Source organism: Tauraco erythrolophus, chromosome 4, assembly GCF_009769465.1.
Source record: "Tauraco erythrolophus isolate bTauEry1 chromosome 4, bTauEry1.pri, whole genome shotgun sequence".
In the NCBI taxonomy this organism is placed as follows: domain Eukaryota; kingdom Metazoa; phylum Chordata; class Aves; order Musophagiformes; family Musophagidae; genus Tauraco; species Tauraco erythrolophus.
In genome coordinates, this window is record NC_141468.1 from 68,430,792 (window position 1) to 68,451,730 (window position 20,939).

The 20,939-nt window shown below is 42.7% G+C and overlaps 1 protein-coding gene across 1 annotated transcript; it reads right to left on the minus strand.

The window, feature by feature from the left end:
* Positions 1-9,112: 9,112 nt before the first annotated feature.
* On the minus strand, positions 9,113-16,137 carry STMP1 (short transmembrane mitochondrial protein 1). Its single transcript, XM_086610389.1, has 3 exons — positions 16,070-16,137; positions 11,915-11,968; positions 9,113-9,576 (listed from the first exon to the last, which is right to left on the minus strand). The coding sequence occupies exons 1-3, from the start codon at positions 16,082-16,084 to the stop codon at positions 9,496-9,498; spliced, it is 150 nt and encodes a 49-aa protein (XP_086466515.1). The 5' UTR covers positions 16,085-16,137; the 3' UTR covers positions 9,113-9,495.
* Positions 16,138-20,939: the final 4,802 nt, after the last annotated feature.

Sequence of the window (20,939 nt, forward strand, 5' to 3'; positions counted from 1 at the left end):
TCTTCAATGAAAAAAAAAAAAAAAAAAGAAAACAAGAAAAAGTGCGAGAAAAAAAAGAAAAAGTGGAAGACCAAAGCGAGTTGGGACAAAACATTAAATCTACATTGCACATATGAAAGAAAGGAGAAAACTTGTATATACATAGAATCAGGATCCACAGCAAACCATGAAGAAAATCCACAGGGAGGCCTTCTGTAAAAGCTTTTCAGTTCTGAAAACCAGTGTGAGTTAAAAGGAGAGATTAGCTTTGTTCTGTTGCTGCTTTCCCTGTCATACCATAACTCTGAAAAAAACCCTCCTCCTAATTCTCTGCCTAAGGCTTTTTCATGCCCTAGAACAGTTGTGTAGGACTTGTAAAAGAGGGGATATAGGATTTCAATGACAGAAGACAAGTATATACACACTGCTGTACTCAGTAGTAGGATATTCAATCCTACCATCAATCCTACAGTGAATGAAGAGTGAGTCTTATTTCCAAACCCAGAGTTTTATAAGCCTACTTCTTTTAAAGGAAAAATTTTCTTCTTTTGAGGTGACTCATCACTGTGTTGGAAAAAAACAGTTTCCCAGCTAATGCATATGGTCTGGAAAGAAACACAGCTACCAGCTACAGCACTTCAAAGGGATGATAGAAACCACTAAACATTTAGGAAGGAGAGATCTCTGGGGAAGGAGAACGTTTTTTCCCCATAGTCCTAGTATAAAGTTTCCAATATTGCAGTACGTGCAACCTCTGCCTTGGAAGAGCTTCAGAAACAGAAAGTTTTGGTCAGTACCTGCTTTCCTTACCCTTGTACTGCAGCAGGAGATGTTACAGCAGGTGAAACTGTAACCAGCAAAACCGCACCAGGCCAGCAGATCCATTGCTCTCCTCTCTCTTAGCGGCTGTTTAAATAGTTACGTAGTGACGATTCCCGTGACAGAGAAAATACAATCCCATCCAAGATGGCACTCAGTGCTGCTCCATGAGTAAGAAGGGAGAGGGCTGAAGTGGAGTGGTGCTGGTGTATCTCCTCATTGTGCGAATTCACTTGAACATCACACCCACCTGCTCTCTAGCAGCCCAGAGAACAGGAACTTCAAATGTAGGAAACTGTGACATAGAGCAGTAACTACCAAACCAAAAGGCCAGTCTCTTCATTATCTGCAAACTGAATGCCCTGCTTTTCTGACTGGATCTCTGTGATGCTCAGTAAATCTTCTCTTGTATTATGTCCTGGTTTTAATCATTTCTTTAATGTCAATGCATTTAAGCTGTATATTAGGATGATTGGATCTCATGTGATCACACTCTTTATATATATACTTTAATGATTTTTTATGCTTTCCACTTATAATCTAGACTCTCTAGATGTTAGTGTGAACACCTATTCTGCATAAATAAAACATCAATAAAATAAATTATTCACCACTGCATATTCTGGTGCTCTGTGAGAATATAAACAGGATATATTTCACCTCATAACCCACCAAGCCCTTAGGAAAGTAGTGTTGGGACAGCAGGAGGTGTTGGTTTAGTGCTTCTGTCAAAACAGAGGGATCCCACAGACTTGTCTTGCAAATAAACAGACACAGTAAGAGGTTGTAGATTGGCAGAGGGGAAGCAAAATGGGCAAATCGCAAAAGGGCGTCTTCGCCCTTGTACCAAAAGCAGGAGGCAGCACCCTTTAGTGAAACAATTTCTGTTCATAGTACTTCCTGTAAATTTGGTTTTGAAAAACAAAGTATTTCTGTGCACCAATGGCTCAGTGCATCCCCATGCCCTCCTAATCCATGAAAGAAGATCTCAGCCTTGCTTTTTCAACCCTTCTCACCTTTCCAATGTGTCGGTTCCCCTTGTCTGAGCTTGCTGCTCTGCTGCACCCCACCTTACAAAACTCACGTCTGCCTCTGCATCACTCCAGCTCCCCTCCCTGGGTGTCTTCCTGCTCCCCAGCCAGCGGTTGCTGCTGGGCACAGACCCCAACACGATGTTCAAAGCAGAGGCACCCCGGCCTCCCTGCTGGCACACGCTGCAGTGCCCCAGCACACTGCGCCTAGCACCGCTGCCGCTGAAGCAGGAGAGGCAGGCTGCAACACGTGGCCACCAACACGGGCAACTTTCTCCACGAACAGGCACTTCAGTGGGTGGGGGTGTCTGCAGTACTAAGGGTCCTGTCTCCCCTCCACGCACAAGAAGGACATCTCTTTGTTCACAGTCCCCAAAGTTACTGTCAATCATTCTCCCCATGCCAAGACATCCTCTTTCCGGCTTGCTTTTTAGTCACTCTGCACCTTTTACTGCACACTCATCTTCTAATCCTTTTCTCTTCATGCTTCATCCACCACCACTTTCAAATTGCCTATCTGCTCAGCAACAAATCACTCTCTACCCTCCAAATACTTATTGCTCAGCTCAGCTCCCACCAGGCCTTGCTATCCCACACCTTTCCCAGGGGATATGAACACAGCATATTCTCATTTGCAAGTGAGATGAGCAGCCAGCATGCCAATCAGGTCTAGGGAGATCTAGGACTACTCACAAATCAGGATGGCCACCAACACTCCTTAATAATAACACCAGTAGCACTAGGTAAATGGAAATTACTCAGTGCTGTGTGCCACATTCAAGCAATATTTCTTCAGAAACATTTCCACGAGTCTCTGGCACAGTCTGTGCCTCGCGAGACTGGTGAACAGAAATTTGGAGTGGACTCGGGCAAGGAGTTTCCCCAGCACCTTTCTCTTCTGTATCAGTGCCCTCAGCACACTTCCATGTCCACAGCTGCTGGCACTCGTCACTGCCATGTCCCACCAGGCATTTGCAGGAAGGTAGCGTGCTGTACTGGCCCTTTTTCCATATCAGATCAGTCAGTGCACACACCACAGCCAGATTTTCCCCTTAGACAAACACATACGATTCCTTTCATTTCACTGAAGACATAAGAAAGTACAGGAGAAAGTATTTACTGGCAGAATCTGAACATCACAAAAGAAAATAGCAGCAGATGAGGGTTGGGCAAGGGTTGGGTTGGGCAAGCTGCATTGCTCATAGTGTGACAGCAATGGGTGCTGATTGCAGCTTTTTTTTTTTTTTTTTTATTAATTAAAATGGCAAGTGGACAAAGAAGTGTGAAATTTTCACTGGTAATTTATAGCATACTGTCACTCATCATCAGATTTGTCTCCACCAATAGCCAAAGTTGAAGCATTTTCTTCAGAGAGGAGAGAAGCCAGATTTCAAATTAAGTGATTCCTAGATTCTTTCAACATTCAGCACATGTATCAAGTCAAAATAAAAGTTCTGCTTTCAGCCCAGAATTTAAGATTCCTATCCAAAAAGTACAATCACATTAACTAGTAACAATATACTATTTTATCTTACAGTTTTACATTACTTTTTACTAGAATCCTACTAAGCCTAAATATATTTTTTTTCCCACAGTGATATAAAACCTGAACAATTTAACTGAAGTAAACTAAGGTGATTTATACTGAGCAATTCTTCATTCTGTAGCTGATAGACTAATGTTTTATTTCTCAGAAAAAAAGCAGAGCATGATGGCTGTACTTAATACTTGTACATAGGTTGTTTAATTCTCTCTGGTTTGCAAAAAATGTGAATAACAGAATTTAAAATAGACCCTTATTTTTTTTTTTTCCTACATTGGTTAGTATCTTACTACTTGAGTTACATCTTTGAGCCTAAAGGTTCAATTGTCAGAGAAGGGCTCTAACCAGTGTGACGAAAGTTTGCAGAATCCCTGTTTTAACACAGAAAACCAACAGTATGTTCTACTCCAGCATTTGGGCTCATAGGGAAGGAAAGTTACTAGTGTAGTTATGATTTGAGTTGGTGATTTACAGGAATGGGGTATTTAGGTATTTTCCAAATGAATTAAAGACTAAAGCTAGAATTTACTTTGGTGAGAATATCTATTCTGAAGGCAATTTATGAAATTTGATTTATTTTTCAAGAAAGTAAATTTGACCGCCTGTGATCAATGTATATTTCAGGCGAAAAAGCAAATAGCCTCCACAGCTATTTTATTTCAGTACAAATTCAATAAAAGTGACCTTGGCGGTAGACTTTGCAAAGTAAAAGTTAGTATATACCACCAAGAAGTGTAACAAACAGAACTAAGTAACTCTTTCTTGTCCCTCTGAGGCAAGAATAAAAAGAACTGTACAGGAAATTTCTCTATGGAGTTTAACAGTAACATACGCACTCCAATATCCACCATCACTTCCTCATATTCAAATGATCTGCATCACATACAGCAGATATTGATTTTTACAAATCAATACCAACTCGCCATCATGTTTCTGCAAACACAGATATAATCTAGGCTTATGAAACCAACTCCTTATTAATTTTGAGAATTCCAATTTCTTCCTTTGCAACATTTCAATTTCATCAGTAATCTAACAGCCATCTGTAATCTGGGCCAACAGAAGTCTGGGCCCTTCAAAGAACATTTCCAGATGCTCAGTACATGTAACAAATCTCTCCAAGAAAGAAGTACACCTGCAGGAGTCGTAACAGCCGGTGATGAACACAGCAGCCAGCACCACAGGACAAAGGAGAACCATGAAGGAGAACCACAGTGGAAAAATTCTGCCTTCACAAAGGCAATAAATTTTTTGAGTGATACCACAGCTCCCTGCAGCATCACCACTGGGAAATGTCCCATGCTGCCAGTCACCATTATGTTACTTCACTCATCAGAAATCACTGTGAAGAGTGATACTCTACATTAACAGGAGTCACCTATCTTTACCTGAATTCATAATAAGTGTTTCTGATGTAGATGATGCTACTTAATGTAAAAACATAAAGAAAAAGAGTTGGCTTCATTAAATTTGTCCCTGCCCTTGAGTAATCCCTCCGCAGTACAATCCATTTCCACAGAAGGTGGGTGGAGGTATTAGTGATTTAACGGACTTGGATGGGGTTAGAAAAGCCAGTGCCAGGGCCTTGAGTGCCTTAATAGCCCTGGCCAGCCTCACCTGGAATGCCTATAGAGGCCCTTCTTGTTACCAAACAGGGAGCCAAGGACCTTTGTAGGCACACCGGCTGCAAAAGGAAACCTAAAGAAATGCTGAGGGAGCTGGCTGATGTCATTGCAAAGCCACTCTGTATTCTTTGAAAAGTTACGGTGATCCAGGGGAGGCCCTGAGGACTGGAATAAAGCAAATGTCACTCCTGTCTTCAAGAAGGAAGACAGGAAATTACAGGCTGGTCAGTCACACATCAATCCTTCAGAAAGTGATGGAGCAAATCCTTCTGGAAGCTGTTTCTAAACATATGAAGGACAAGAAAGTGACTGGGAGTAACCAGCATGAATTAATGAAGGAGAAATAATGCCTGACCAGCCTGGCACTTGCAGAACAAAATGACTAGCTCGATGGATGAGAGGAGAGTTGTTGCTTGGCAAGGCTTTTGACATGGCCTTCCACAATAACCTCACAGAGAAATTGAGGAAGCATGGACTACAGTAAAGCGGATCAAAAACTGGCAGAAGTGCTGGGCTTATAGGGTTGTGGTCAGCACTGCAAAGTCCACATGGAGGCCAGTCTCTAGTGGTGTACTCCCAGGGAAAATACCAGGGCCAGTATTGAATTATTGAACACTGGCATATTTACTAATGGCCTTGACAATAGAACAGCGTGCACCATTGGCAAGTTTGTAGACAATACAAAATTGGGAGGAGAGGCTGATGCACAAGATGGCCATGCTGTCATTCAGAAAGACCTTCAGAGGCCAGAGAAACGAACCAAAACAAATCTCTTGAAGTTCAACAGAAGAAGATATTTGAGGAGTAATAATCCCACACACACTACAAGCTGGAGCAGACTAGCTGGACAGCGTCTTTGTAGAAAAGTACCTGGAGGTCCTGGTAAACAAGTTGAACATGAGTCAGCAATGTGTCCTTGAGGTAAAGAAGGCCAACAGCACCTAAACTGTATTAGGCAGAGCATACTCCACAGGCTGAGGGAGGAGATGATCCTTGCCTTCTTCTTAGCCCTGGTGAAACACATCCGAACTGATATGTCCAGTTCTGGACTCCTCAGTACAAGAGGTACATGGGCATACCGGAGTGCCCATGGGCCATGAAGGTCAAGGGATGGAGCACGCATCATGAGACAAGGGGCTGTGGTTCCATGATGTAAAATGGCACCACTGAGCACTCATGTTAGTAAAGCTCTGTGAGGTAAATCCACCACCTTTACTTGAGCTCTGGTGCCCAGCAAGCTAATTATTAGCTTTGCTATCTGGCATTTCATATATTTTCAGTATTAACTCCTTACTGTATTCAGTGGTAGATGGTCTACAAGAACCTTAGGGCAACATTTTCCATCACAAGGTAACAGTCTCAATCCACCGTAAATATTTTAGAAGTCTGTTCACTTTCCTCTACTTTTGCCTTGAATCTTCACCTCCCAAGATGTGTTGATATGAAAATGGATACAACTGTATTTATCCTAAGAGCTTTTAGCAAAGGAAGGCTGTATATTTTAGCTGGCCATTCCAGTTATCCACACAGGCATTTTGAACATGCAGAAATTCACAGTATCCATGTTAAGTGGGAAAATTGCTCCTAGCTACCTGGAAGGTGCAGTCATCCTGTGTGACCTGCTATGACAACACTGCATCCAAAGCCCATCTGAGCCCACAACTGCAAGATCTGCATCGAGCAGTCATTATCCATGAGTATTCTGTGCCCTCTGAAATCTGAGGTTAACCTTTAGTACATCTAGGATAGCCTCAGGCTGACTCAGTTACGAAAAATGTGTTCCACAGTAGTTGCAAAGTCAACAAGAACTGTGTCACAATGTTACCCAGCTCTCCAGATTAATATATGGGACAAAAAGGACAGCTTGAGCTGAAATGTGTTGCAAACAGTGAGGAAGTCCTGTCTTTAATATTAATGAGCATACATTGTTTCTACAGAACTACAGCTGTAGCTGCTTCACTTCCTAAACTAACAGGAAAAAAAAAAACAAACCAACCAACCAACATCTGCTTGGACTGCACAGCTGAAAGTCCAAGCTCCAAATTACACTTTCAGAGTAACAGAGGCCTGTTTGGCAACAAATACAGAGATTTTGAATATTATCTCCCTTCTCATCTCTGTGTAAAGAAAGGGAAGAACATAAAGCATGTTCGAGGAAATAAATAATCCAATTTTAAACACTAACATAATTGTATATGACAAGCAAAGAAATGTGAATGGGTTAGAGCCAGTATTTTTCAACACTCTGCTCAAGAATAGTAAAGGGGGGGGGGGGGGGGGTGGTGGTGTTTGTGTATACATATATACACATTTATATTCTTTATGAGAAATTACAGGTGACATATATATATATATACACATTTATATTCTTTAAGAAGGAGAGTCTTTAGGTGAGAAACACTTTCCTCAATTGCAGGACTGCATTGTGGGTGAACTCTGCCACCATCAAACTTTGGGAAAGGAAGCAAAAGTTTGGCATAAGGTATTCTGTAAATGTGTCTTTGCTGATTCAGTGAAAACTCCTGAGCTTGAAATCCAGCCTGATGTATCCTAACTAAAGGCCTTAGGGTGGAAAGTGAAAATTACAATGTGTACATGAGGAGTCCCGTACTTAAAAGCTTTCAGGCTACACTTATCTCAAACAGCGCAGTCCACTGGGTCTACAGAGCAAAACAGTGCCCAAAGCTTGGGATAGTTTCCCTCTGAATGTCTCTAGGCCTGCTTCATGGGCTAAAGACCCACTAGAGATCAAAGCACATCTTCTGGTTTAATCTCTTCTGAAAGGAATCCAGTCCATGTGCTCTATAGTTTTCCTGTGATGAGAATGAAAACATGGTAAGAGGACAATTCCTTTTGAAGCCACACTCCTTATCCTAATTGAAACACTGATGGAGAAGCACTGCAGGTATCCTTTAACCAAGAGCCTGAAGGAGCGGAGGAGGTAGTTCTCTGTGCTTGTTCCTCCTGCTTGCCTGTAGCGGTTCATCACTGGGCACTGTTACTAAAAGCAAGGAGAATATCTTTCTGGTACCTATCCTCAAAATTAGCAATGCAAAGAAGTAGAATAATCCAATTTCAGTATAGCAGATGAAAGCAGAGTGTCTATAGTATTTTTACTGTTACTGTTGTATTTAGTAGCGAAGATAGAAAATTTGCCCTTCATGTTCAGCAAAAGACTGTCAAGGTGATTCAATTATTTAAGTCACCTTACAGAGTTGATACGACTCTCCTATTTTACAGTAAAAAAAAACACAGATTAAATGGATTATCTTAATTCAACAATCTATCAAAGAAATTTACATCTAATCAAATTACTGCAATATTTTCTTCAGAATTTATAACAGAATTTGTGTAAAACAATTGCTTCGAAATGGAGACTTGGCTTTCCATTCAAACAGAAGAGGACAATGCTGCAATATCATGTGCGTTCTCTCACACACCAGAGTTTTTGGTGGCAGTAATGGGTGAAGAGGAGTATATCAGACAGACAATATAGGGGACAGCAGATAAACGGTTCTAATCCTAACAAAATGCATGGTAGACAACTGAACCAAATGTGAAGGCAATGGGCTGAAGACCATGCACAGGAATGACGAATTTATGGGAATACCAGACATTTGATAGAAATACTGAGCTCTACTCCTTGCTCCATACCAAAAGGCAGTAAAAAAGTATACTTAGAACAATTACACAAACTGGACCATTATGTACATGAAGTAAATGGTTTGGATTCACAATGTAACTGCAATGTAACTCTACGTGCCCCGATTACCCCTTATGGAAGATAACTCCTCTCTCCCATCCTCCCCATCGCTCCAGAGATAACTGCAAGCAACCAAGCAGAAGAGAAATAAGAGGAAGAGACAATAATAGAAGAAACAATGAATTTGAAACCCTAGGTTAAAGTTGATGGCCTTTTACGCTTTTGAAGTCAGCCATGTTTCTGCAAAGTCTATACTGCTGGATCATTTAACATAATGGAAAAAGCAGGAGCTCCTCCCTTCCCCCAGGTTCACAGTTTGACAAATGAACTTCCCCATCTCCAATAAAGGAACACGGATCTTAAGGACAGTGAAGTCTCACTGCTCACAACAAACGACAAGAAACCCTGAAAGTCACTTATTGATGCATTTAATTTCTTTCATGATGGTCTAAGAACTAAGGTATTACAAAGTGTGAGGTACACATAGTAACAGGACTAACGGGACTCCAGTTGGATCAGGTAAAAAGGGGTTACAAAATATTAGGAAAAGCAATAACAAAAAATACAAACGGTCTTATCTAGTCACATATCAGCTGCAAATCCAAATTCTGAAACCCTTGAAAATCAGTCCCAGGAAAAGTTCACGGCTGCTCTTTCAAAAGAAAGACATTCCAGTTCTAGAAGACTAAAAGTGAAGGAACCTCCCATGCCAACCCTCTACTTGATCTTTGTTGCCTGAAAGGTAAATTGCATCCTTGGTGCATGCACAGAGGTGACCTGGGTAACATTGGTCTCTTAAGACTTGTCGCTGGGAGGTTTTTTCTTAGCTTCCACATCCTTCTTAAATTCTTCGAGCTTCTTTGCAATGTTAGGAATCTTTGAAGAAAAAAATCAAATAACAAATAAAACCCACACAAATTAACAAGAAATCCTGAGCTACATAAGTCTCAGCAGGAAAGACAATACCACAAACACAGTAAGAAATTCTATGAATTTTAAATTGGTTTCTAAAAGCCACTTGCTTCCAAAAATCTGTTACCTTGCACAAAGGTTAAAAACAAAGCAAACAGCAAATGAAAGCACCTCACATGGGACTTCAGGAAATATTTTACATTGTTAAGATTAAAAGTCAGCCAGTGGTGATGGGAATGGGAGGGAAGAAAAGAGATCACTTCATAGGAAATTTAGTAAGACCAGTCTGGCTTCCTCACTGAAAGAGGACAAACTGCCAAAGAATAAGCCGATTTAAACACTGACGCACAGACTTTAATAATTACTTTTGGACTGGAAATCAGATTGCGCTATACCGGTCACAAGAGAAAAGAGATATTCAAGAGCAGCAAGTATGTTCTCAAGAAATTTATCAAGAAATACTTCTGGTCCATTTTGTGGGAACCAAAATTTGCCATTGGGGAATTCTACTGATTTGCAAATTGTCGACCTTTTGCAGTTTCACACTTGAATGAAAATTCAATTTACCGCTTGTGAACTTCAAAACTTCAGTTTTCTCTTGCAAATAAAAGCATTTTGATAAAGCAACCCAACAGTAAATTTTGACAACTTTTTTTTTTAAAAAAGCAGCAACTTTTAAGGACAAGGAATAGATTATCTCATGACTCTAGCTAAAACTGGGAATCGACAACAAAGGATTTCACAACCTAATTGATTAAATGAAAGTAAAGCAAAGCTCCTACTAGCAGTTGTGGAAAAGATCATGGGCTTTTACTTCCTATGCAACCTGACCATAGCCCAGAAGTTAATCCAAACAGACTGCAGTGCTCTCCTTGGATGGTTTGAGGCTGATACTACAAGTAATATCGTAAGTTTCTCTCTTACTTTCCCTTTCAAATTTAAGCTCTGTTGAGCAAACAAAATTAAGAGCCCAGCCCGTAACACGCCTGACATTTAAGCTAAACAGAGAGAAATCCACTGCTGTCAGTGGAACCCTCCATGCACTTGTAACTAAGCACATGCGTGTAGAGCTGCAGAATTAGGACCTGATTATAATGAGTTTATCTTAGATGTCATCTAAAGCAAATCATCTTCAACAGTAGCAATAAAATTACTATGTTCATACTGCAAGTCAGCATTACATTCCCAGGGAACTACTTGCAAATCAAAAGCGTAAGTCCCCCTCTTGTGGTAATACTTTATCAGTGCTGCCAGAAAAGCACTACAATATGTTTACAATGCATATTGATATACCCAAATATTTTCTTATGAATACATTTTCATAACACTGTAAAACATATATTGGAAAGAAACACCAGCCTTTTATTAGCACTCTTACTAGAGTGACAGGACAGGAAGCATCACAAAAGACTGCGCTAAGCAAGGGACAAAAAATAAGAATTCTGCTGGCAAGATGACTTCAATACTGAAGATGAGAGAAAAGCAAAACATAAATGTCAGATTTAAGCCTCAACAACTTTTTTTTTTAAACTAGGCTAATACACATTGCATAAGAAAGGAAAAAAAAATCTGTTAAATTTTATTAACTCCTCTAGCCTGTACACAAATAAGTGGCAGTGCTCTTACAAGGGATTCTGCTGACTCTGCAGAAGCTAAAAGCTTGTACTGAAGACTCGGCTCTAAAATTTCTTCTCCTACTCTAACTCTCACAGTAAAAAGTCTCTGCTCACAGTGAGAACTGAGGAAGGAAAGTTCACTTTCTTTCTTTCCTCACTGTGAGAGAAGAAAGATTGCAGGTGGATATACTGTTTGAAGTAGGACCAGGTGCTGAATTTTAAAAAAAAAAGCTGGCAAAGCTTATTTTCATTACTGGTACAGGAGACCGAAATTTCAGATGCTCTGAAGGATTTTTAAGGAACAGCAGGTGTACTGAATGAAGAACACTGTAAGCAGGCAGGCCATCAGAGTCAGGAAACCAGTATTTTAATGCTGGTACAACCCGTGAGCAGCTGCTAAACCTTTCCTGTTTATTCCGTGTCTATCTATATAGAAGTCTGGTTACTACATCTGTGCTCTAGGGCCCCAACATCAGTTAAGGCTCTAAGCATTGCTCTATCACAGACAAGATGTCAAAGGGATAGTTTGTTTCCAGTTCATCTGTAACTAAAGTCAGTACAATCTGTATTCTGTTCAAATACAATAAAACATCAAAATAAAGACTGATTCAATTCCAATTCAGGGAAAACAGCTTTATATTTTCAGTTCAGAAGAGGTTCAGCTCTGAGAATACAAGGATACTCACATCATAGTTCTGAGCCAGATACATCCCAACCACGTTGCCAAGAGTAAAACCAAGCTAAAAGGAAGAAAGAGAGAAAAGAATAGTTAACGTCCTTCCATCAAAAGCATATTGATCAAAATAATAATAATTTAAAAAAAAAAGAATATTGCAAGTCATGTGAAAACTAAAGAGTTTCAATTCCACTCCTACTTAATTTCTCACCTTTCTTCCAGAGAGACACAATTTTACCCAACTTCCTCACCAGGAAAACCTTACCATTATGTCCAAAATACAGCTCAGTTGTGTTTTCAATACACATCTCCAAGACTATTTGGCTCAGCCTATGATCATCTTTGTCCACAAAATTCTTTGCACACCCCCAAAGGGAGTAACTCTTATAAAAGCGGAGGAGAGAGTAGCAGGGACCTACATATCACTGAGCCCTTGGTCCATGCCTGGAAAGCCTAAAGCAACACCCCACTAAAACGATGCTCAATGCTGGGCAGAGACACACGCATACAAAGATATAACACAGCAATACGCAGTAACACAAAGGTTCACAATCTTGAAAGTCAGAACAGAGGTTCTGAATCCAAAAAGATCCCAGTCTCACCTTAAACGGTTTAAGAGTAGAGCTCCCCATCAACTTAAACTGATGTAAACCCGCTGCTTCTCTTCGGCAACAACTAACACTCGCACACCTTCCAGACTCCTTAGCCTCCAAGAAATCAGTTTTCCCTACTTTGATCTAGGGGCTCCTCTGAGGTAGGAAAGGGTTGTTGGTTGGAGACAGGGCACAACCTCTTTTGACAACTGTGCACACTTGTAGTTGCTGAAGGCTGTCTGTGAAAACGCACCCTGGAAGAAGAGCAAGAGCAAAACAGCAGCACAGTTTCTGGCCTGGTCCCTGCTTGCCAGCTAAGGAAAATCCTCAAGTGTAATGATACTTTGTGAGGGAAAGAAACTTCCCTCTTCAAAGACAGGTGATGAGATTTTCATTCAGCAACTTCCCAAGGTCCTAGATTTATTTTTATTGTTATGTTTAATAATAAGTACATCCTATACTATGAAAACTCATTTGACTATTTTGGAAGGGGAGACTACTAATGTGCCTTCATTGTCGATAAACAATCGTTCTATACAGCAGCTGAGGCCAGTTCTGTTTAAGAAAACTGCTTGTGGTCACTACTGTCAAAATAATAATATTTTAAGAAAATGTGTTGGTTTTGGCTGGAATAGAATTAATTTTCTTCACAGTAGCTAGTATGAAGCTATGTTTTGGATTCGTGCTGAAAACAGCGTTGATAATACAGGGATGTTTTTGTTATCGCTGAGCAGTGCTTACACAGCGTCAAGGCCATTGCTGCTCCTCACCCCACCCCACCAGCGAGTAGGCTGGGCGTGCACAAGCAGCTAGGAGGGCACACAGCTGGGACAGCTGACCCCAACTGACCAAAGGGATATTCCATACCACATCACATCGTGCTCAGAATATAAAGCTGGGGGAAGAAGAAGGAAGGGGAGGACATTCAGGGTGATGGCATTTGTCTTCCCAAGTGACCCTTATGCATGATGGAGCCCTGCTTTCCTGGAGATGGCTGAACACCTGCCTGCCCATGAGAAGTAGTGAATGAATTTGTTTTGCTTTGTTTGCATGTGTGGTTTTGCCTTACCTATTAAATTGTCTTTATCTCAACCCACAAGTTTTCTCACTTTTATTTTCTGATTCTTTTCCCCACCCCACCAGGATGGAGTGAGCAAATGACTGCATGGGGCTTAGTTGCCAGCTGGGGTTAAACCACAAGAAAAAAATAAAACCACTGTCCACAACGACAACTTCGCCATCACATACTGACCAGACATCTTTTCCATGCCCAAAGCAGACTACAGTACAGCTCATCTTTTCAGTGATTCAGACTCCATAAGCATCACCAGTGAAAAGCTAGCTACAGAAAACTAAAATTGTTTGAAAACTGCCAAATGAAGAATAACTGAAAGTTACTTCAGTATTTTCTTAAACAGATTTTTGGACTTATTCTTTGTCTATTACTACTTCTAAAGGGGCTTAGCATTTACAATTTAGGGAAAAGTAGAGTTCTTTTTGTATGTACCGCACTGGTTATCATTTGCTCTTGTAGTTTTAATTATCAGTTAAAGTAGTACTCTAGAAGAGCATCGTTCTATCAGATAATTTCCTCCATCTTTAGCACTGTCTGAGAATTCACTTGAAAACACAAATCAGGCCCTTGTTTATCGGCAGTTTTCTAGGCTTTTGTCCTAGAACATTTCCAAAGATGAGACAACTATCGTATTCTGCTGTGTGATAAACCTTACTCAGTACATAGTACTGACATCAGTACTCCCTTTAAGCGTACTCCTTTATTGAAAAATCTAGCACTGCATTCAAGAGCAATCCACCCAGTTACATATACCTTTATAACTGACAATTCAAGCAGAGGGAAACATTTCACTATTTAGACTTCAGTTATATGGATAGCAAAAAATACAGCCAATTAAAATGTGCATCTTAACTAAGGACAGTAGGGTTGAGAAGAGTTCAGAGTCTTCCATTTCTACTCAGGATTTCAAGTTGCATTTTAAACACATGTTTATTTTATGCTTCACTCTGGATAACAAAAACATAAGGTTTGTGAGATTATCCTTTTATCTCCCTGCTACAGTCCTAACAAGGGAGAGCAAGAGCCAAACACTCAATCTACACCCAAAGAGGGAAGAAACCCAGAACTAGTACGTATTTTTTCCTAACTTTTAGGTGCTAATCAAGAAGTCAAAATTACTACGAGGTTTTTATCTAGAAAATGCAAAAAAAAACCAAAACATTGGCAGCAAGCAGTAGACAATAAACACAGAAACTCTGAGAGTGACTAAGGGTATTTACTCTTACTGAATGTTTTCAGTGGAGAGGAGAGAGGCTATAAGAGACAGCTACAGAAACGACTGAGGCATTCCTACACTTCATTTTGAAGCTGAGATAAGAAATAGACCTTATTCGTTCATTTCATAAAAAATGAACGACTCTCAGCTTACAATAGTCCACCTCTTCTTGCTCTGTGTCAACACTCGGTATGAAACCTACTAGCCAGCTAAATTACCCTTCCCATGATAAGGGATACAAGGATATAACTTATTATTTGTACTTACTGGGACATACCTGAACACAACTAAAACCCTATAACATCCCTCACATCACTAGAATGAAAAATGGGAGGTTATTCCCGTGCTTTGCTACAGCAGCAGCCAGCATCTTTTCGGTCCGACAATTTATTTCCACACTTGGCAGTAAAAATACCACCATCGATTAAGCCTTTAATGAGGAACAGCCAGGCATCTAAACTTCAGACACCCAGAAGAGTTCAAAGGAACATACGGAAAGACAGAAAAGTTAAAAGACATTTAGTCTATTAATTCTGCTGTCGTTAAGGGGATTTAATGAAAGGCAGTAACGAAACATGATGCCTTGCCTTAACTTCTATATATAAAAATCCGCACCACCAGCGATAACTTTTTAAGGGTGCACGGAGCGAGAAGCCCTGCTGGCACAGCAGGTGGGAGGTACATACGCTAACACAAAGAAATTTGAGCAGCAGGAGGGCATCACCGTGAGCACGCAGATTCGGCCGAACCTCCGAAGCAAGCTAAGGGCACGCCTTGTTGAAAAAGCAAGGCAGGAACTTCATTTTCAGAGCAGTTTTAAGGCACCGTTCCGCGGGGAGCAGGGAAAAACCCGGCGGGTACCGAAAAACGGGGCGAGGCGACTGGAAGGGTCAGGGCGGGTTTGAAGGGCCGGAGAAGGGAAACCGCCCGAAGCCGCACGCAGAAGGATGCTGCGCCGCTGCCAGAGAGGCAATACCGGGCGCAGCCGCCCCGTGTGAGCCGTTTCGCGGCCGCGGGGACGAGCCACGCCGCGGGGCAGGAGCCCCGAAGCGGCGAGCGCGGGGCAGAGGCCGCCACCGGCCCCTCGGGCAGAGGGAAGGCCGCCCGCCCGCCGGACCCCCCCGGAGCCGCCCGCGGGGCGCGGGTGCGGGCGGTAGCGGCACACAGCGACTTTCCTCCTCCCGCCGAGGAGCGGCCCCGCTGTCGCCCCCCCCCTCCCCGCGCCTCCCTCCGCCCCGCCCCGCCGCGAAATGGCGGCGCTGCCGCCCCGCGGAGCCTCACCAAGAACTGCAGCATGGCGCCCGCCTGCTTCCCTGCTCCCCTGTCCGCCTGCCAGGGAAGTCGGGCGGGCGGCGGCGGCTCCTCTTCCGGCTGTCGGCCCGCCCTCACCGCCGCCGTCGCGGGGAGGGCTGCGCCCAGCGCCGCCCGCCCGCCCGCCTTGGTTGCCCCGCCGGCTGTGCCCCCGCCAGGCGGCGGGCCTTTAGGGCAGCCGCTCACGGCGGCTGTTTGGGATGAGAAACGGCGCAAAGAGGGCGGCGGGGATCCCGTAAGGCCTCCCTCCCCTCCCGCCGCACGGGAAGCGCCTGGTGCCGGCTGTCGGGCCTGCCGCTCCCGAGGGGCTGCGCGGGGGGTGCCGAGAGGTTAAACGGGAGTGCGGGCTTCTACAGAATGGGGGGTGGTTTCAGGCTGGGACCTTCCAGGAAGGATCAGGGGAACGAGACATCTAGGTGTGGGAAAAATCCTGTATGGTGTCTCCTGCCTCAGAGCTTGGGGAATTCTCAGCCTCCCGTGCTAGAGAAGGCTGAAAGAAAGGGGGTTTTGGCCGTTTGGTTTGGTTTTTTCCCTTCCCTATTTGGCACTTGCTAGGCCACATGGAGGGCACCCACGGCCAGGTTCGGGGCCCCAGGGTAGGAAAGACTTGTACAAGCTGGAGCGATCCCAGCAGAGGGTCCTGGAGCTGATCAGTGCTGGACACCTCCCTGCAAGGAGAGGCTGAGGACTTATTGAGGTGTGCAGGAGGGCCTAAGAGCAACTCCTCTGTGAGGGAGCATTGGAGCTCTTCACAGTTGTGCACGATGGAAGGAGACAGCAGCCACAAGATGAAACTAGAGGACTGGGCTGGATTTCAGGACAGTTTTCTCACTGATGGGAGGCAGACAGTTGGCCCAGGCTGCCCAGAGAGGTTGTGCCATCTCTGTCGTCGGAGGTTTTCAAGACCCAGCTGAGTTAAACCCTGAGCAACCCGTAATGAGCTCAAGAGCTGACCCTCACCTGGGTAGGAGGTTGGACTTGGGACTTACTGAGGCCCCCTCCCACCTGAACCATCCTATGATCCCACAAGAGCTGTTTTTTTCATGTTTTGTTTTTTTTTTTTCTTTTCACTAGCATGATTAGGAAATGAAGAGTAGTTGTCCTTTATGAAACACTGGGTTTAGTTTCTTTTAACGACTATACTTAATTAATTGAGATTTGGGCAATAAATGTCAGGGAGATTTCTCCTGCTGAAAGTTGGTAAGAGGTTGGAGACTTCATTGCAATGTATTACCAATCCGTTTTTCACATACCATGTCAGATTAAAAAGTAACCAAAACACATGACTGTTGTGGAACTATTAGGCAACTACCCTGAAACCAAGTTAGCTCAAACTAAGCCTCTGTTTTCAGAAAGCTCAAATGTTCCATCTAACAGAAAACACAGCTTCCTGCCATTCTGGGGCGGGTACCTTGGTGAGGTAAAGAAGTATCTTCCACCCGTTTTAGGAAAGGAAGCACAGAAAAATACTAAGTAACTTCTTTTTTGATCCTGGTAATACTGTAGTGAGGAGCTGGACTTGAGACAACTTTCTCCTGAATTTCGGCTATCCCAAAGCTTCTGTGTTGTGCTTCCCTCCCTGGGCCAAAGCTGACATCTGGAAATAGCATGCAGAGGATTGGATGGATGTGGCACAAAAGCCACGGTTAAGATTCCTTGCCTTCCGGAATGACGGTCCCAGGAGACTTGGAAATGAGCTTGGTTTTGGAAACAGGAACAAATCAACTGGTAATACCTGTTTTCCTAATGCTGAGGCTTTCTACACATTTGCAGGATCAGGGCACTCACTGAGATAATATCACAGACTCCAGCCTGAGAACATGTCAGAAATCAGAAGGAGGAAACAAGGCTTTTAGTGATAATAATGCCTCCACGGTATCACCACAGGGCTATAAGGCTTTTCCTCATTAAAAATGTTGTTATAATGCTTGGACTATAATGAGTACAACATGTTAGACAGTCTTGGCTCAACAGTACTGTACACACTTGTTTTCCTACATGCCATGAATTTCCTCTGTGACATTTAATGGGCAGCCAAAATTAATTTTTTCCTTTAAAGTAAATTAATTCCATTTGCATCAGCCAATGCTGAATCATTTTGAGTTAGAGACTGTAGAGGGTGGGTATGGTGGATGCCGTGTGTTATTGGAAGGAACATCTCAGTCTCAGTCTGATGGCTATAAATGTAACTATCATGCTTTTACAGCTGCATCGGGGGGAGAAAGAAAAAGAAACAACCCTTCTTTTTTTACACTACGCCAAATATGCCTTCACTTCAGACCAGAGAGTCTCATGAGCAGGCAGCACTTACTCCAGCCTGGGAATTGCCTGTAACTTGGCTGGAGTGCATTTATTTGGTCTTGCAGAAGATAGGGAAACAGAAAAAGGCATACAAGACTCCCCATCTCCACCATCACTGGTGCTCTTCTGGGTGGTGTTCAGAGGGTGGAAGGAGTCCATTGTGCTACATGGCACCAGTTTTGTTTTGCCTACTTGGGGATGGGTTGGTTATATAGCCTGCTTTTCATTTGCTTTGTTTTTGTTTTTGTTTTAGCTTTTGTTTTTGTTTTTGTTTTCATATTCTGCTTGTCCTGCCAGAGGATGATAAAAGTCATAATCCTTCTCTGACCAGGGGCTCAAGACTGTCTGGGTCTTCTTTAAGGTAGCTTTCACAGCTTCTTCTCTTGTAGTTACCAGCTGTTGCTGTAGAGATTTGTGTCAGCATGTGGAGAACAAGGATGGGATGAGGAGCAGCAGCCCAAATGGGAGTGTATTGAGCTTGTGTGATACTGAGCTGGTTGCACTTGGCTAACTACCCCGGGAAAGCCTGGGCTCAGTGAGACCAACAGCTGATTTACAGTATGGTTGTTTTAATTCCTTCCACTTTGCCATTACACACACATATTTTAGGAAATGGAGTCTTTTATGTGAGAAAACTACAGGTCTGAATCCAGAAGTGTGAATATCTGCAGTGTAAAGAAGAATGTAAAAGTTGTGGAGAGCCAGTGAGATCCCAAGAGCTACTGCTTGCATTCAGTCAAAACCGAAGTTGAAGCACTGAATGCCAAGTACGATGAGTTCTTCCGTCACCTGCAGGTGAGACATACATATAGTCTGATAATTTTGAACAATATGTGTGTGCAGGCAAGTTGCGAAGACCACAGTAATACCCATACATGTGATGAACAACATCTTTGAAAACAAGTTGTCCCTTGTAACCAAGATTATTGAAGAGTAAGCTACTTAAAATGAGTAAGGTTGGAAAACTCATCTTTCTAACTGAGACAGGGACAAAAAAGGTATAATTTTTAATACATTTGCTGCTTGACAAGACTTTCTCAGTGTTATCTACTTTACTCAGGTGCTTTACAAGTACAGTCAAGCCCATGAGTTATGCAGAAAGCTTGTTTGTCAGGAAGTACTGGCTGTTCTACGTTATTCTCAATTGCTAAATCATATTTAAAAGTGTCCTCATGTTGATTTAATATTGTTTTCAACATGCATGTGCAGGTATATATATACTCCACTTTATGGAACATGAGAATCCCTTTCTTAAAGGATAGTATGTAATTTACCCTGCTTTTTTTTACAGCGAGTTTGAGGGTGTATGAACATATAGGAACAAGACATTTCGGTATATTAGGCCCAGTATAAAAACAAGGGTGTTATACCATTATATCATGAGAAATGCTAACAAAGAAGAGCTTGTACTCTTATGCCCTCATGAACCTATGGGCCCAGACAGAATCCATCTCAGCATGTTAAAGGAAGTGGCTGGCATTGTTGCAAGACCACTGTCTATAATATTTGAAAAGTCGTGGAGATCAGGGGATAACCCCGGTGACTGGTGACTGGAAGAGGGCAAATGTCGTACCCATCTACCAGAAGGTCCCAAAAGAGAGTCGAGGAAACTACAGGCCCATTGGTCTTACTTCAATCCCTGGGAAAGTAATGGAAGGAGTTCTAGAAACTATTACAAACCAAATGAAGCAGGTGAATGGAAAAGCCAGCACAGATTTACCGAGGGCAAATCATGCCTGACAAACCTGATCACCTTCTAGAACAAAGTAACACTTTCTGTTGACATGGGGAGAGACAACAATGCTATTTACTTGGACAGCAGCAAAGCATTTGACACTTGTTTCCCACAGCCTTCTGCTGGACAAACTGGCAAGATACAGACTGGATGGGTGGTTTGTGAGATGGGTGGGAAATTCGCTCACAGGCTGCACTCAAAGGGTGGTGATCAATGTTTTTTGAAGGAAAGACTGAAGCAGTTAGGTCTTTTCACTCTGGAGAAGAGAGAGCTCCGCAGGGTACCTCATAACGTTATTCTAGCACTTAACAGGCAGCTACAAAGAGGATGGAGGTTCTCTCTTCACATGGAGCCACATGGAAAAGACCAGGGACAATGGGTACAGGTTGCACCAAGAGAGGTTTCATCTCGGTATAAGAAATAAATTTTTTACAGTGAGAACAATCAATCACTGAAACCTCCCCAGGGATGTGATAGAGTTACCATCACCAGAGGTTTTCAAGATGTGATTGGATAGGCTCATCAGGCTCATTTAGGCTCCCTTTCCCACAAAAGGTTGGACCAGATGCTCTTTTGGGGTCTCTTCCAATCTGGGTTGTTCTATGATTCTACGATACTAAAAGTGACTTATGTCCAAGTCTGCGTAGGTACTTTCTCCACAAACATTTGATCCGGTGAGTGGTCAAGTGGGGATCTTCTCACCCTTCCAACTTGCTTTTTCTGCACAGTCAGTAAATACATTATTATCTGACCTGAAAGCAGCAACAATGAAAGATTTGGTGTGAAGACTTGTGATGATTGCAT